Here is an 18,768-nt window from a genome sequence, read left to right on the forward strand (position 1 = left end):
ATGCCAAGGCAATAAAGACCCAACCAAAACAAGAATCATACTGAAAGAAAAGCTTAAGGTCTAAACGTAAATCTCATTAAGTAATTCTGTTCCACAAGTAGTAAGTACAAAGTAACCTTTTGATGGCTAGAGATGACCCAGAAAATTATTCCTGTGCAAATGAAATTCTCCGTCAACAGAAACCCAACTCTGTTCTCGCTGCCCTTGTAGCCCATAATAGCAGAAGAGAGAAAGGGGCTGTGGTACCGCAGGAAGAGAAAAGCACAACAGATCTTATTCGCATCTGACTCTCTACTGGCAGAAGTTTAAAGTGTCCAAAAGCTGTACAACTTGCACTGTGGAAAACTAAGAATTAAGACATACAAATACCTTCATCTGTAGCCTTTTTTTTTTCTTTTTTTGGGCTGAGGAGAGTTCAATTTAAGGATGGGAGAAAGAACAGCAAAAATAAACAACTCCTTACGTCCACAGAAGAATTGTCTGAAACTGCAGTTCCCAAACTACGTCGTCTAGCACCTTAGCATCACAAGGGTGGTGAAAGCAGGTTGCAGCAACATGTTGCACATTATTGTTCACTGCCATCAGTCTCAAGACCCAGGCAAGAGCCTTAGAGCTGGAGAAGGCAGGCATGAACAGATGGGATACGTTATGCAATGGCAATGGACCCACTGGCTAAGAGGGCTGCTGCTGAGGCCTCTGAATCAGGTTGTACAGTTTGGTGTGATCTGCTGCATGTCATCAGTTTTATTCCCCTCAAAAATATGCATGCTAAGGATCAAGATTTTGGACAACACAATCACAGAATGGTTGAAGTTAGAGGGGACCTCTGGAGGTCATCTGGTCCAACTACCCCTTGTCAGCCCATTTCTCCAGCCTGCCAAAGTCCCTCCGGATGGCAGCACAACCCTCCAGCGTATCAGCCAGTCCTCCCAGTCATTGGCAGACTTGCTGAGGGTACACATAATCCAAATCATTAATCAAGATGTCAAACAGGATTGGACCCAGTATTGGCCCCTGGGCTACACCACTAGTTACCAGCCTCCAACTAGACTTCATGCCACTGATCATCACCCTCTAGGCCCATCCATTCAACCAGCTTTTAATCCACCTCACTGTCTGCTCATCCATCCCGTATTTCGTCAGTTTAATACTGGTCTAAAACTTCTAAGAATAAGACTCTGAACTTTCTGCCACACACCATTCCTCACCTTCCCCTTTCAACTCTGTAAGGTCTACTCAGAAAATAGTCCTACTAAACTGAGGCTTGAAAAAAATCAGAGCAGGGTGTTTTGGTTTGTTTTGTTTTTTCCCTTTCTCTTTTACCTCACAAACTGCTGGGCTAGCTCTGGCCACTAAAAATCATGGATATGAGAAAGTCACAAAAAATGGTACTTGTCTTCAGTTATTAACATTTAAAAATATATATTTCATGGTGAACAATGAGCAGACCGATCACAACAGATGTTTAATTTTTGTACATTGAGAAGGCTTCTTGATTTTTTTATTTTCCTTGAGCAACCTCAAGCAAAGCATACTATATTTGCCAAGACTGATTAAGTAAAATGAAAGTCACCAGAGTGTAAGATTTACAGTGAATCTTTTTAATTGTCTGTGATCTCAGGTGAAAAAACTGGGAAGAGAAAACAAAAAGACATAAGATATTCAAAGATGAGGGAACCAAAAGCTAATGCATCTTGTTAAGCCTCCAAAGATCTGTCAGTATTTGAAAGCGTGTTTCTCATCTTACCTCCATTGAAAGTCACCTCTCCAAGACAGTCTCTAGGTACTTTAGATGCACAGCGTTTGTGACAGTTGAATCTGCAGTCTAAAATAAAAGATAAATAAGCCCATGATACCAGAATCTTACTCCTACTCAGACGCTAACATTCTATCATTCAGTACTTCCATCACAAGCTTCAGTTCAGATGCACACATTTGCATGTAACTGAAGACAGCACCAATGAGGTCACCTCCAGAAGGAAATTAACAATCTTGTCCTGATGTCACGTGTTGATTTGTCCCACCACTATTTATTATGTCAGCACTTCCTCCTTCCAGGACAAAAGAGTTTTCTAGTTCTCTGTCTTTCTCTGTAGTTATTTTTTCCATTATGATGTAATTTTTCCCACCCTCTCATCTGTTCCACACCCTTTTTTCCATTGCTATATGATTTAAATGTCTCAGCTCTATCATTTTGCCCCACCTGCTGCCTAAGACTTGCAGCCATCAAAGCCTCTAGCATCACACACCTATATCACAGAGCAAATATACTCTGCAGTAAATCGCAAAGTCCAGTTCCCCTATCATTCAGATTACAGATTTGGCTGAACACTGAAGCTCCACTTCTGCCTGCTGACATAGGGCAGACAGAATAATGTTATGTCCAGATCTGGCCTGACGTGCAGATGAAATCTAACCTGGATGTGTGCCATTTCTGCATCTGAGGTATCAGATGCAGCCTACTGAGCAAATTCCAGCATACAACATCAGCGGTATTAACAGGAAATTCCTTTATTAGCGCCACTGCTGTAATTTTCAACTCTGTATCAACATAATGAATTTCAAAACTCCCTACTGCCCCCACAACTGTTTTCAAACTGATAATTTAGCCCCTTTCTGCTACCCAAAGAAAGCTCATTGTGCTCTCCTTTTAGGCCCAGACAAGAGAAAAATCATTATATCCCCATTTTTAGTAGCAGAGAAGCCAAACCCTGGAGCAAAATACAATGCTGTTCAGCTTCTAAGTGCCTACAAGGAAGCATCCTAGGACACCAATGAACTGTCCTTTCTATAGCAGTGTTTTCAGTCCATATTACAGAATATGGTTACTTTGCTAGTTTGAATGGGGCTGGAAGAAACAGAGACTTTTCAAATCCTACCAGGGAACTACAAAGACTAAGAGCAAGTCAATCCTAATAAATTAAACTATATCCAGAAACATTCTTGGGTACTGCAATGCAACTCTCTAGTCTAGTAAACAGTTAGAAACGTCCCCTAGCATGTTTTTGCCCACAGCATTAGCACAGTCCCAAACAGTTCCCAGGTCTAGTTCATAAATCAGAGCATCCCATGAAACTGTTCCCAACAGGCAGTCTGCATACAGCCACCCAAGCTGGGATGCTAAGAAAACTTCTTCATGAGCACTGGTCATTTTGTCCCAGTTGACCTTAGTGTCCAGGAATGTTCCAGAGCACATTTAATTTATTACCACAAATATAGCCTTAGCATCCCAAAGATCATCCTCAGAGTCCAAGTAGAAGCCTGGATGAATTCAAGAAATCCAGGGCTCTTACGGGTACTCAGGAACATGGGACTGCTGAAAGACCCCAAGCTTTAGGAATGTGCACAAGGAAGGCGGTGGGAAACCTTAAGAATCTGTAGGAAAAAGCAGTATGAAAATATTTTGATTGTTTGGTATCAATTCCTGATACATTAAAAATACGTATAGGATCATACTGCACAGATGGAGGCCTATTCATATACTTATTTCTGTCCTGTGCATATACATAACATTTCTCTAGGCTTGTTTTCCATACATAAATGCTATTTTTATCCAGTGTCATTCACTTTCCTGAAACTGATGTGGTAGCCCCATTTGTTCAGCTGGATATACAGTCAAAACCGTATATGGTCAGTAGCATCTATATGTTAAAACTGCAAAGCATCTTTTTCAGGCTTCATTATTTATGTATTACATGTATCCAAGAGACACACTGACTGAAAAAAAGAAAAAGATCAAAAACAGTTCAGGATGCAGACTTCACACAGACTACAAAGACTGCAAATTAAAAAAAAAACAGAAACGGAAGATAAAACTTCTTCCTTACTTACATGAGACAGCAGTATTTTTAGTCAAAAGAAATAACACAGCTATAAGCTTACAATTTTTGCTCTCTTCTACGAAAGGTAACTGAAAATGTATTAAGTGATCTCTTTCAAAATGTTGACCTTTGGTACTCATGTTTGACAAACTCACATGAGAGCAATGGAAAGTCTTTTCTATATTAATATTTAGAATTCATCACTAGTTTTCTTTCCTGCAACAAAGCTGACAGATCTGTGCTATCCAGCAATAAAGAGCCGGAAGAAGATCACAATGTCATAGTTATGCCCTAGGAACTGCATAAAAGGGTCTGAGAACTGAAGTCATGCACCTTAACATATGCTAAATAAAAAACAGCTGATGATAATAAAAATGCAGCTGAACTAAACTAGTTCAGGAAAGGCACCTACCTGTATAATTTTTTTCCAAAAGATAATAACCAGCATTCTGTACTAGAATAACATAATGAAAAGTTACAAATTCTTTAGTGATGAGTCTAGAAGACAGACATTGAACAAAGGGAAGTATTTCCCATTTTTATTAATTTGGAACTATCCTTGTAGAATTAAGGTGTTCCGATTCTACAAGTGATTAAATCTTATTTTTCAGAAAAATATACAATGCACAGTCCACTAAAATGAAAATGAGGGCTGCTGTAATCCTCTCAAAAATATGCAATTTTTCAAAAGTTAATACTGTCCCCTTTCGCAGTATACAACTTTCTGGCAATCTAAGTTGAAATCAGTTTTAAATACAAGACCTTTACTAAAACTTATCACTGCAGCAGAAAATTAAATGTTTACCTTTACACTGCATTCCTTGGCGAAAAAGGCCCTTGAGCAGCCGTTTGCAATACTGGCATATGGTGGGACGAGTGTAAGAGTGAACAGCAAAGGTGTGCGGAACCTTCACTCTGCAAAGCACCATCTTTTCCATCCAGATGGGACGGCCACTCCAGGAGGGAATCCTCTTACTAGGTTCCGGGCAGCAGCGCTGCAATAAAGAAGGTATACACCATTTGCATGAAAACAGTTCTACTTCAGGGGGCGGGGGTGGGGTGTGTGTGAAATTTCAGTGGAGCTGGGAAGGAGGTGTTGGCTCAGAAAATGACTGAATAAGACAGCAATCTGGCCAAGAAGCTTTAAGAGGACATTCTGATATCATAAAACAAAACCAAGAAAACCCCAGACAGAAAAATCCTTGCAGAGAGCAGCAAAGTATGTATGAATCTTTATTTCCACAGAAGCTAAAATGCTAAAAATTCACTTTTATGACCTTTTTTAAGGAACCTGGCAAGGTTCACAGACAGCATATACAGACCCCCATGTAGGGGACAAAATGGAAAATGCTGGAGGTAGGCAAACCAAAAATCAAATCACTACCTCAAGCTATCAGTTTTAAAAAGCAAAGTACAGCACTCCTGGATAGCTTACTAAGTTAGGCAAAAATACTTAGAAAATTAAAAAATCATTTTGGAAATTAACCCCACAAGAAATCTTTGAAATTAAGTTAAAACAAAAACTTTGGCAATTAAAACAAAAAAAGGCACTGGGTATCATACTGAACATTCACCCAGATAAATGTACAGTTACCCACATCTACAGAATAATGTAAAGGAACATGGCCCTGTACATCTGACCTAAAGCATTTTAAGACTGCTGAAAGATGAACTGCAAATATGATAATGTTTTATTGATCATCTAAGCCAAGTATTTGAAACTGGATAGCAAAGAAGAGGTGTCAAAGAGGTACTAAACACACATGTAGAAATCAAAGTTGAATTCCACCAGAAGAGAAATGCTTACAATTCCACATTCACTGAATAAATCTCGCCAATAGTTATAAACATCAGAATAAATATTTTTCATGACTCAAGACTAGGCTTTGTAGCCTCTAGCTAAAAAATTCCATTCTTGAACTAGAAAATCTATACAATTTATATTTTAAACTATGGTAAGAATGTAAGAGAATTGTTATACTGTAAAATAATAGAATTAGATAAGTAAGAAAGACTAAGCGTCAAAAGCACTGCTTTTATCCCATGGTGAAAGCAGCAATGGAACAAATGGATCTAATCACTGCCTGCCCTGCCTTAAGATCCCAATATAGTTGCAGTATAATTGATAGCCTCTCAGCAATCATCATAACCATTATAACAAAGAACTATTATGAATGCTTGTTTTACTGTAAGCCCTTCCTCCCCTACACCCTCCTTGATAGGCCTTGGGTTTTTTTTAGATTAACTCTGTGAAAAGCTTACCACCATATGAGGAACACTCTCTCCTCTCCCAGCATAAAAGCTTACAATTTGTACAGCTTTAGCTAAGTAACTATTCTATACTGATATCATAATTACAAAATGAATCTGTATTACAAAGAAGGCAAGGTTTTATCATTCCTGAAACCAAAGTTCTCAGAGTTCATATAACTGGGAGTGACAGGCTAATAACAAAACTATACATAAAAGTTATAATTTACTTCCCATTTCATTTCTCACAGTAGTAATAGTTATCAGTAAGTGTCACAGTCTAAGACTCACTAGATTTAAAAATGAACTAAAACCAATCATAATGGTTAAGCTCAACTCCCTCATACTCATTATGAGCCACTTGCAGCACTAGCTAGTATCCCAGAGGTTAAAGGATTTAAAACCAGAAATTGTTTCCCTTTTCACATTACATACTTCTTCAGAGGCAGAGGATGTGTATTCAGCTTGTGCTGGTCTTGGAACTGAAAGCCCTGCTCCTGGTAAAGAGACATTAGACAGACGCCTCTTTCTCACTCCACTGCAGTTATTTGGAATCTTGAAGGCACATCGCTTATGGTAGTTTAACCCACAACCTGAAAGAAATGGGTTTTTTTAGACAAAAACTCCCAACATTCCAAGTAACAAAACCAGTACTAATATTTTGATAAAGCAGTTAAAAAGATGATCAGGAAAATGGTAAAGGCAGAAATAGATTGTTCTGTTACATTCTCCTCTTTTAGTGTTCTTGATGTGATCCACAGACACAGCTTTTTTGGCATTACTTGCTATAATACTCATCTCTAGTAAGCCCAGCTCTAGAAACAAGGTCTGAGACTCCAAAGCAGCTGATCACCCTCCACGCTTTTCCCCCTACCAGGAGGCTTTCATCACTCCCTCACTTAGCAGCGCAAGAGCCAAGTTGAAGCCAGTGAGCAGGCAGCGTCAGTACCTGACAGCAGGCTGCAGACTGCTCCGCAGCCAGCTGGATGAAGGCCATAAGAAAAGGGATTCCCCTTCAGGAGTCTCTTCAAAGTATGTGCTCCTTGTGCAAAGAACACACACTTGTAAGCTAGCTATTTTTTTTTTTTTTAAGTGGGAAACAAGAACACTGAAGTTATTTGCCCAAGGTCACACACAGCTTGTGTTAAAGCTGGGATCAGAACTCAGGTTTCCTGATGCACACCACCTTCCAACTCTATGAAATACTACATTTATCACATGCTAACATATCAAACAAGATACAATTTCTTCTTCCTCAACTTATGTAGATACACACACACAAAAATACACTAAAAATCACCAACTTACCTTCACATTTTAATCCTTGTCGTACCAAACCCCAAAGCATCTCTCCGCAGTAGTCACAAAAAGTAGGAGCCTTGTAGGAATGCACATAAAGTGCATGAGGACGAATCTGGAAATCTTCAACTGTAGCCAAAGCTTTTAAAAAATTGCAGTAAGTTATGGTCCTTGCTACAGGATCAACAAGGATTTATGGAAAGAACATGTTGTTTTAAAAATGGCAGATTCAAAGAACACTAATGAGCTGTTTAGACATCAGCATTTTACTGTTTAGCATTTAAATATGCATTTAGATTACATAGTTTTCAGTAAGCTTTTTTACTGAGGAAAAAAAACGTTGGATTCTGTAGGCTAATGGCCACAACTAATCAACAGTATGAGTCACAACGTTGGAAACCTCAATAAGCTGAGAAGGCAAATACAACAAGCTTTCCTAAAATCAACTTAACAGTAAACATCTGAAAGAGCAACTTAATTTTCAAGCTGGTTTGCAACCTACAAAATTTTCAAATGAAGGACAGTTCTATAGGTTAGATTTTTGTCTTCTAAAGGATTTTTTCAGTAAAAGCTTATTAGATTGACCACTGCGTGTATTAAAACAACTGAGTTTCCATGGAACACTGGAAACTTCACTAGTAATGTTCTTTTTCTTAAACATGCACAGATATATTTAAATGAATTTTTTGGTCCTGTTTCTTTGGAATGTAAAAAAAACCCAAAAAGTATTTTACACCAACACTACCTTGCCCTGATGGCTACTTTTCTTTGACCAAATATGTACTAACACTTCATATTCAGATTCTCATGTCTCAGTTTTAAAACTCTACTGAAAGAGATTTACATGTCTTCAAAATGCCTCAGTTTCTGGTGGTCTGTCTGTTTATAAGGAAACTATTGGAGATTGTCAAGAAGAGACACACAAGACAAATTTTCCAAATATGCCATTCACCAGAAGCAATGAAAAGTTCAAACCAAGATGATCAACTACTGAACGTCCTAGACATGCCTAGAATAGTAGGTCCTGAAATGCAGCCAAGGAACTCAGCCTTATTACTCTGGAAATCATACTTTATTGATCCAATTTACAAATCTAATCCCATGACAGCCAAGAGATCTCTCTTTTTAGAACATAACCTCAGTTGTGCATTTAGCCCTCGAAGTCTAAAGAACTGCTCGATACTAGTCCAGCTTTTATTTGTAGTTTAACTACAGCTGGCTTTTGGTTGAATTCAACAGGATATTGATGAAACACATACAGTTCAAATCAGTCAGGGTTTGAGGGGTTTTTGTCCTCATTACTGAAGAGTACTACAGGTTAATAATCACCACTCTAAGAACTTTATCATTTAAAAGAAACTGTTTTCAAACACCACAATAACCCTTAAGACTCTGTCCTTATGGGTATGAATCAGCAACTACATTTCTATGAAGCCTTTTAGCAGTGTAAACCATCAATGATGAAAGCTACAGAAGAAAAAGACAGATGTAAGCAAAAGAAAGCCAAGAACAGGGTTAGAAGAGCAAGTCCTGAATCCTACCTGCATTTCAGCTTCAATAATTATAATAATAAACTTATATAATTATAAATTATCATTCAGATTTATTTATAATAATAAACCTGAAGAAGATTAAAACATGACAATGAAACTATAATAAAACTCAGCACTGAAGTATCAGTACCACATTCATTTTCTTGGAAACCTCTACCCAAAAACAGTGACGCAGTCTGAGACTTAAGTCAAAGAGCTCAAGGCAAGCATCACAATGTTCCATAAAGTTCTATTTTCTTTTAATCTACTGAATAAAGCACTGTTCCACTGCTACAATAATACCTACCAGAGAGTACAACCTCAACAAGATCTCCCTCATGTATCTCTTCTGCTGATGTAATCCGTTGTAAAATATTATCTGAGTTCAGGTCATGACGGAAGAGGAGAATTTTGTCATACATGCCAAAGAAACCACACTCTGGGAACTGCAATAGAAAGCAAACTCTAAATTAACACATGGTCTTTGATAATCTTACACATAGATGTTTTTAATAGCAGCTACAGAACTTGAGTGTTTTAAGTGTTCCATGGAAACAAAATTGATCTGCTTTATTTTTGAGGAACTGAAGCATTTTCTGAACTGAAATGTGACATAAAGGTTAAAAAAAAAACCCCAAACCACCAAAAAAACCTCAAATAAAACCCATCAATACCAACTTCTTTCCTGTGCCCCCCCACCAACAGTGACACTTTTTTTTTTTTCAAACCTAGAAAGAAAAAATGTTAGGGTTTTTGTTTCTTTGGGTTTTTAATCTCTCAGACCTCCATAATCAGTCTAGCACCTGAAAGCCAATGCAGCTCTTTCCAACTCAGATACCACCACTTGTAACCCTTATTTCACAGACATTCTGGTCAGGCAGGTATTCAGCTTGAGACACTCCTGCAGCACCTGCCACACTCTTCTTGAGGGTCAAGCCAAGAGAGGCTCCACGTCATTGTTCTACAACAGCTTAGATACGCAGATGCAAGAAAAGGAAAACTTGATTCCTGCCAAGGACAGAAGATAATATTGCAAATCCATATAGGGAATAGATACACTAAGTAACATGCCATTTTTCCATGACACTTCACTGAAAATAGCTTTCTTATTCTGTGTTTTCCCCACTCTTCAACATATTGTCAAGTGTGAGTAAAACAAAATTAAAAGCTTAAAAGTAAACAGACAGTTCACAGAGAAGAGCACGAATAGACCCTGGAGAGGAATGAGTACCAATCAACCAGCTCCTTTGGCCTTTTTGTTTAAATTGGGACTGAAACTCAAGGTGTGAACACACACACAGAAGCGCTTCACAGAAGAAAACAGGAAGAATGGGGGAAAAAATTATGGAAAAGCACACAACAAACTTTCAATTAATTAGGTAACAGACTACAGTTTGGTAATTTAGATCTTGCACGGTCAATAAGTAACAGGGTCTAAACTGCATGAAGCTTGTGGTATATTAACTGTCCTTAACTAAAGTAGTCAAAGACTTGTTTCTACCAAGTCAGAGACATAATGAAGGTATCCGTCACACCCATTGTTTTCACACTCCCTTCCCATTCAGAGAGAAAATAACTTCCTGTTTCCGGTAGCAATTTTATCCAAAATATTAAGTTGGCCTTCCCTCTTTTGGTGTGCACACCCTACACATTTATATTACACATAATACTGAAGAATCCCTGTGCTCTGGAAAGCATATTATCTACTTGGACAGTCACAAAGAGAGGCAGAATTTGTGCCATTTAACCCAGCAAAAGCAAAAGATGGACCTGACAAAATTATATGGACACCAATAGGTATTTAATCCACAGTACCAAGAAACTGATTTACTGGGCTGAAGCCAAACAAGCAGGCTGCTTCCTCTGTCTCCCAAGTCACTCTTAAGTTCCCTACATAAATTTGATACTCTCTTGTACTCTGTACAGTAGCTATGACAGTACAGATATGACAGTAGCATTATATTCCCTTAAAATAGATGCTTTTTAAACCTTTAAACAATAAAATGCTATTGCTTAAAATCCTTTAGGTCATCTGGAATTACCTGTAAGAACTCCTCTCTTACCGTACTATATTTCAGTATACTCATCTGCTGATTCATCTTGATAAATAGCAAATATCCATGAATATTCTGAAAATTACATTTTTCCAATCTCCCCAAGATTATTTGTATTAGGAAAGCAAATAAAAAGCTTGAGAATCAGCTGTGCTGCCCAAATACGTGTCTCAGTATCTCTGCAAGTATGCACAGGCCTTGACTTCATATTCAGAGCATGCATAGATACAGCACACTAGTAATTCTTCCAAGGGAACTGACAGTTCTTCATACCTGAAACAGTGTATAAACCTGCTTTAAGCTCTACCTCAAAATTCCACTGTGCCTCAATTAACAAGAAAACAAGTTATATCTACATTTTTGGTAAGTGCTGTGAGGTTTTATTCCTTGATAGTATATACACTGTTTAGCCAGGTATCACATCTTAATGCTAGTATCAAGAAGAGAAAGCTACCACATCAATGCTATAATCAATTGTATCCTCAAGACAACTTCTATTTATAGCATATCAATTGCATAATGCTGCTGAAAAACTTAATTCCAACAAAAAGGAGAGAAAAATCAATGTGAATATGGTATGTATCTGCCTGCAGATAACCATGACACTTTTATTAATGCTGATATTAATTTCAGCTGCCAGGAGGGACAACTGATGATTCAGAAAATCAGTGTGAACTACCGCCTCTTTGTATTAAATTCACAGAACCACCTACAAACCACAGATTTTAAGGAACCTCTAAGATATTTCACAGGCTTAAGTCTCCTTCTTTCGATAAAGATACGTCTTTGTTTCTCTTTTTTTCATTCATTGAGACCATAAACCCATCCTACAGCTGCCAGAACATCCCTACACATAATCCCCCACCCCAGTAACCAGGTCACACAAGAAGGACTTATTTTAAATGCTATGACCATATGTGTCCTGCATGTGACACCGTTTATCCATTCTCATGTACAAATCTTGGAGTTATTAAAATGTTTTAAACATACCACATTAATTTTGGTGACTACAAAGCATTAGCTGACACAATAAACAAAAGTTACAGACAAATACTCAAATCCTCTTTGTGACAGCAAGTGTAATCATTAAAAATGTGAGACATTACATTCCTTAGAAAGCAGCATCAACATTAATTCCAAAGGTTGTAAACAACAGTATAATGCCTATAATTACGATCTGGTTTTCAAATAAATTCTAGACTTAAAGGCTAAATTAATTTCTATGGAATAAAAGTATTGAAAAAAAGGCAAAAACATCTATTATAAATTGTTAGAACTGTTGGCATCAACATCCTCATTTGGTTCTACATAAATTGACCTTTTAAGCCGTACATCGTGTATGCTTATGATAATGTAGTTACATGTTTTACAGTCCTCTTCTCTCCAAACAAGTATACATACATATGGATGAAGTGACTGTGAAAGGTTGTCTGGTTTTGTAACTGTAATATTTAACCTCATAAAAGATAATTCCTCTGTTTACAAGCTTCAGCTTGATCAGTAGCTTCTAGACTAAGATGCAGAATCACAAGCCCAGGCCTAACAAGACTTACCATAATCTACGCTAGTATTTATTGCAAGAAGTCTATCACTAAACACAGACTCTGTATACAGTTTCCATAGATATATGTGACAGACTTCACCCAGGACACATTCTTCTATGCATTGTACATGCATAATCTCCATTTCTGAAACAATCATTCCAAAAACTAAAAGTGTTAGAATAGAGATAACCTGTTCATTGGTACTACAGAGCTGCAGTTGCTACAAGATTTTCCTGAATCCACAACAGGGACATGCGTAGCTGAGGAGCCTTCCAACAGCTCCCTTACCTATCCTGCCTGTTAGGTTAGGTGCTTGGCTGCATGTCCACAAAGGAGCGCAGAGGAACAACGCAGGTGGGGCAGCCCATATAACACCCTGCCCGGCTCAATCACAGGAGCCATCGGCCCACCAAAGGCCTATCTCCACATGCCAGAGGAGTACAGAGACACAAGGGCAGACAGGGAACCCAAATTAAGGACACCAAGGAAAGGATAACCCTGTCCAGGCCCCTCCCAGGGCAGTCACAGGAGAGCCGCAGCCCATTTCCAGCCATACAACCCATCAAGATAAATCAACACTACAGCACCTTTTGAACTGAGAGGGGTTTCTGCCCAATGGTACGTGACACACTTTAAGATGCCAGGGAATTATGATTGTACAAGACTTATTATGGGATTCTTATGGAAGGAACCAAAGGCAAGGAAAGAGGTGATTCAGGGAGGAACAAACATGGGGAAAAAATAGATGGATAAGTTGATAAAAAAGGCTGGTCATCTGTAAACAGGGGCTGGTCAGAACAATTCTCTGGCCATGCCCTGTGCCTGATCAGCACTGTCTGTCCTATCTTTTCATTAAATTCCATTTCTAACTGTTTTTTCTGGATGATGGGTTCCCATTCTGTATGGGGAGTCTGAGTGCCAGCAACTTGTGCCAGACCACAGGTCAGAGCACCCACGTGTCTGTGATGCCAGCGACTGGAGAGACCAGAGTGAGTGAAATCAAGAGCTTCAATACCCAGGTGCCGGCAGCTGGAAAGACCTATCCAACAGTTGCTACTGGGCAGAAAGTGCCTGAGCCCAGCTGCTGGAGACATCCACATTTTGTTGTTGTTTTTTTGGTTTGGTTTTGTTTGTTTGTTTTTTTTTATTTTGTGTGTGTGTTCCCACTAACAAACTTTCATCCTGAACCACCAAAGAAGGGTACAGTATGAGACCATTGGTGCTGGTTGTGTTCATGTGAGCGCTCTGTGTGTCTGCCTGTATTGATCTGCATGTATACGCGTATGTGTTGTACACCTGTATCCAAGTGCCTGTGCCTACTGGGAATACATGGTCAGTCTTGCTACTCGTTGGACCTGGGACATGGAGCCTGCAGCAGCCTCGCCTCTCCGATCCAGTCATACCTAGCAAAACTTTTCAAGTTTGATGAACAAGTCCTGCCCTTTCCTTGCACGCACACAAGCCCCCCCCCATCCCCCCCCCCCCCCCCCCCCCCGAGATTCCTCTGTTATAAAAGAACAGACCCTAACACAAACATGCCTCTCCGACCGCTCCTCTCCACACACTTCAGCTCGGATTACTCTCCTCTGCCCCCACTACAGTCCTGTGCGCCCAAGCAATGGAAGTGCTGGCTGGCTGCCCTCTGCATGGCCGGCCCTGATGAGCTGCAGGTGGCCCGTCAGAGCCCGTGTCTAAGGCACTTGGCCAGGCTTCCATGGGGGGAGCTCTGCAAGCAGCTTGACTCCTTACAGACGTGCAGCGCCCTGCTCTCTTCCACTCCCTAGTACATTTGGGAATACAGCATTCCTTGCTAGCACCTTAGCCAGAAGGCTATGTGCAGACTGCTGGCCAAGAATAACCTCATCGATTAACAAGGGTTTTATTTCAAGTGGTATCTTTTAACAGAATTTTTACGCAAAGCTTAAACTATGTTCAAGTTGTACACTACCAAATTTTCCTCTCTTGTACTGCAGCAAAATACAGCTTTTATAGCCTTCCTTATGCTCAGTTACATGAAGCTGTTAAGGAAGAACACTATGCAGTTCCTTTGAAGTGTTAAGAGCTCATAAAGTAAACTTGAAAACAAAACTCAAAGCAGAATTTTTTAAAGCCTGTTTTATCTTAGGGGATTATACAGCTATTACTTTCCTGCATAAAAGCCCAAAGTATCTGCACAGCGACTCAGAACATATAAACTACTAATCCCAGTACTACTATGTTTCCTAAAAGTAAAAAGTAGACTGTTCCCAGTGTTAACAGTTCCAAAAGAGCATCTAACTACAGGAAATCACTTGCGGGAAGTCTACATATGTGATAGACTGCCAAAATTAATCTCTGGTACACCAATATCATCAACTTATATAAAGAATGTATGCAACCCTTTGTACTTGGGTGGTACTAGCACAAGTAACACTACTAGTGCATTATTGCAGTTACACCAAGAAAAACAATTGGTGTTATCTAAAATGCTTATACTGTAAGTATTACAGTATGTCTAGTTTTAATTGATAGTGCATTACACTGTTCTTTTTGTCCAGAAGAACTCAATATACAGCGGCCAGTATTGCTGGAGCAAAACACAACTGAGGCTTCTTTCTATCTTGGCAGTAACTGAAAAATCCCTCTACTTCAAGTTCCAGGACTTACTTTACAAAGTTCTGGACCAGTCGCCAAAAATTCACACTAGGGAAAAGTGTAGGCGGATATTGTTTCAAGGTCCAATATCTCATGACCCATCATAACTCAAAACAAATGCTTCAAACCACTGAAAGTTAATTCCAAAGTCTAATGGTGCAAAACACCCATTACCTTGGAAAGTGTCTTCATTCATTGAAATCACTCCAATCTCTTATCCTGCATCCCTACCCAGCTATTCACTCCCACTCTTTAGAATCATGTGCCAGATCACATTATCACACAGACAATTAGCTTTCAAACATGTTGCACAAGATCTTTCCCTCACCAGATGCCTCAGTACGGACATACCTGGACTACTGCTTGGCTAGGTTTTCCAGCATACAAACCTATTACCGTGCTGGAAATGCTAATCTGCCCCGCATATACCACCTCCATGCCAGTACTGCCCAGCTCCCATCTTCTCACAGGCATGTTTGCTTCTCATGCCTCAAGCCTCTATTACTCTGCTGCCTTATTTAGCTCATACGAAGATGGCAGACAAGTCAAGAAGGCAGACCAACGGGGGGGGAAGATTTGAGCACAGCCAATGAATACAAAACATGATTTGCATTAATTTTAGAGACATTCAAAAATAAGCACCATGAACTATTACAAGCTTAACCTGGAGAAAAACCCAGAAGGATGGATGCAGTACTGTTACCTATTAGTTATACTAATGTTACTGCAAGAGTTGTAGAGACCCTTTTGTAATATGGATGGATTGTAATATGATTCTTTTACTTCTCAATATTTTATTACTAAAACATCCGTTAACACTTGAGAGATAGTAATAAGCTTCAAGTCAACACCTCTGCCACAATTTGGTTAGCTAGATCTCCATTACCGTAACAGTGTCCAAACCTTTGGAAGACAGATCATATTCATTCCACACGTTTTGGTCTTTTCACAACATGACAATTCGAAGTGTTTTAAAATAAAACACTTTTTTCTGCCTTCAGCAGCCCTCACTGAAGAGCTAGCTATCCAAACTACATTAACTCAGCCCCATCAAAACTCGAGTTCTTAGGTATACAAATAATACAGATATACACTTAATTGTCACTTGGTTAGAAAATTCTACAGGTACATTTCTGTGTTCTTCATGTCAGCCTTTTTTCCCCTGATTATCAAAGCAAAATATTGGAACACATCTCCTCATCTCCCCCCCACTCACTCCCCAGTCTACTTCATCTTCAAAGGAAAATGGCTAGTTTTCCAAACAATTCAAAGACTTCAGTCATATTCCAATTATCAAAGATTAAATTCCACCTAGTCTAATTAAAATAATAGGCAGGACTATCAAAAAAGTGCATACATACTGATAGGATCACATTCAATTCAGATCATTCAAATTATTGACCAGGGAATACAACATTTATAAAAACAATGAAAGTATGAAACTACAGAAACAGTAGAAAGACTCACAAGCAGGCATAATATGCAAAATTTAACTCCTTTTAAACACAGCTATACTTCCAGTGATTGTGTTCTCAATACTTTATGCAGTTCAGACTCTTGAAGAAATGAATACGAGTGTGTACATGTTAAGTATCTGCATAAGTGGCTATTGACAGATTCAGGCAAGTCAAAACAGCATAATGTGGCAGGAAACGACGAGGGAATTAAAACTAGTAAGAAAGTGTAAGTACTGTTGGGAGAGGAGACAACATTTAAGGTAAACAATGACACCTTAAGAACCCTACCTATAGAGGAAAAGATGACCAAAAAACCCAACATGGAAAAAATAGCCAAAAAATAAGATGAAAGAACAAAGAAGCACAAAGAAAGCCAGTAATCAAGTATAAAAGAGATTATACGCAGTCATGAACTTGCTGTTGAGAGACAGACAATTACAGGTGCAGTTGAAAGAGAGTGATCAGGTTAGGATGAAGAAAAATGAAGACAACAGAAATGTTATTGCTAGCAAAAGCAAAGACACCAAACACAGAAGAGTTACAGGAACCAAGATGAAAGCAACAGGTGCTACATAAGGGTTTCAAACTTATACATAAGCAAGACAATTTTGAGACTACTTTGAAGAAAGAAATGAAAAAACAATGTACTACATATGGAAGAGTTCAGCAATAGCAGAATTGTAAACATTGTTGGTAAAGAAGGTTTAAGAACAAACCTGAAACAGGCAGGCCATGGAAAGAAAAATTACTTTTGGAGGTGAACTAAATAAGACACAGACAGACCAAAAAAATATAAGGCTGAATCAACTTTGATAAGAAAAAGATAAATAGACAGGAAACAAGCGCAGCAAACATGAATGAAGTACTAGAAACATATAAGGGCAGAGAAAGAAGAGGGAGAGAGTGAGAAAATAAGTTTGATTTGGCTCTTTCTCTTCTTTTTTAAATTTAAGACATATGAGAGCACCATGTTATGAAAGTACAGAAGAAAAATCCGAAAGAGGTTTATTAATCAGTAAAACATAAGAAATAAGCCTTTGACTTTGCTAAGTGATGACCATTTGGGTGGGTTCAGTGAAGCAGAAAAAGAGAAACTTGTTTGGAAGATTAGGAAACAGACTGTACAGGTAAACAGTGTATCAGTACTCAAGTCAAAGAGAAGGCAACGGCTAGAAAGGATCACAAGAATTTCAGATAGGAGGGCAACTGGACTATTTCAGAGCAAAATGTTGCAAAGCCGTTGGAGAAAAAGTATGTAAAGGAGAAGACTGCTGAGTATGAGTGAAAATGAAAAGGATGAAGGACAGGTTTGTAGATGAAAAAGGTAGATAAGGGAAGTTTCAGAATCATGAAAGTAAAGTTCGTAAGTTTAAGAAAAAAGTTAGAATAAATCTTGGAGGTACTGATACTATACAAGTAATAGTACAGAACAATCAAATGTTTTTCATTTATAGGTACTAGTTTAACTAGAACAAAATAAATAAGCTTGAATAAAGAATTTATAGCATGCTTTCCTACATAATTCTCAGTTCGCAGGCAGCGGAGCATCACCACATGCGAGTTTCTAGTTTTAAGCTAGTAAGCCTTATGTTCTACTTCATGTCCTCTCATGTGAGGAATGAAGAAATAGCATTTAAACACAAAGCAGGATTAAGAACTTGCCTCTGTAATATCTGATCATTGTGCAAGGACACACACTGTCCATCTGCAACTTATGCTACACATTTTTCTGCTTCTAAACACACTCTCTCTATTCCAGCAGTCATATCTGTTCATGCTTTGGTTCCTCTTCAGACTCCCCCTGAGAACTGTATGTCTGGTACTTTAATATACAGCAATCTAGATAAGGAATGAACAGAGAAGATAGATTGAGACTACAACCAAGAATCTTTTGAAGCATCCCTATAAAGTCTAAAGTTCGGTTTTTCTGAGGATTTCTATTAAGCATTCCAATACACAATACCCCTAACATAGTGATCCCTGAATTTAACTTTCAACTTGAAAAAAGTTTTTGCTCCTCTCTTGATGTTTAGAACATTTTTAACAGCGCTAAGAGACACATCAAATATTTGCATTACTCATCTCGCTCCCCTTGCGGACACATGTCTCTTTAGTTTCAGTTCTGCTGATGCTACTTTTAATTACCCTTCTGCAAAACCTGAACAAGCTACACGGAA

The 18,768-nt window shown here is 38.7% G+C and overlaps 1 protein-coding gene across 2 annotated transcripts in view; it reads right to left on the bottom strand.

The window, feature by feature from the left end:
* Positions 1 to 18,768, bottom strand: part of LOC104023781 (serine/threonine-protein kinase D3) — a 46,197-nt gene that overhangs the window by 21,040 nt on the left and 6,389 nt on the right. For both annotated transcript variants that reach the window (XM_075706794.1, XM_075706795.1), the window contains exons 3-7: positions 9,210 to 9,348; positions 7,380 to 7,511; positions 6,507 to 6,664; positions 4,627 to 4,816; positions 1,748 to 1,825 (exon numbers count right to left, since the gene is read on the bottom strand). In XM_075706794.1, the coding sequence (XP_075562909.1) occupies positions 1,748 to 1,825; positions 4,627 to 4,816; positions 6,507 to 6,664; positions 7,380 to 7,511; positions 9,210 to 9,348 (697 nt within the window). The remainder of the gene's footprint in view (positions 1 to 1,747; positions 1,826 to 4,626; positions 4,817 to 6,506; positions 6,665 to 7,379; positions 7,512 to 9,209; positions 9,349 to 18,768) is intronic.

This window comes from Pelecanus crispus, chromosome 3, assembly GCF_030463565.1.
Source record: "Pelecanus crispus isolate bPelCri1 chromosome 3, bPelCri1.pri, whole genome shotgun sequence".
NCBI classification, from domain to species: Eukaryota; Metazoa; Chordata; class Aves; order Pelecaniformes; family Pelecanidae; genus Pelecanus; species Pelecanus crispus.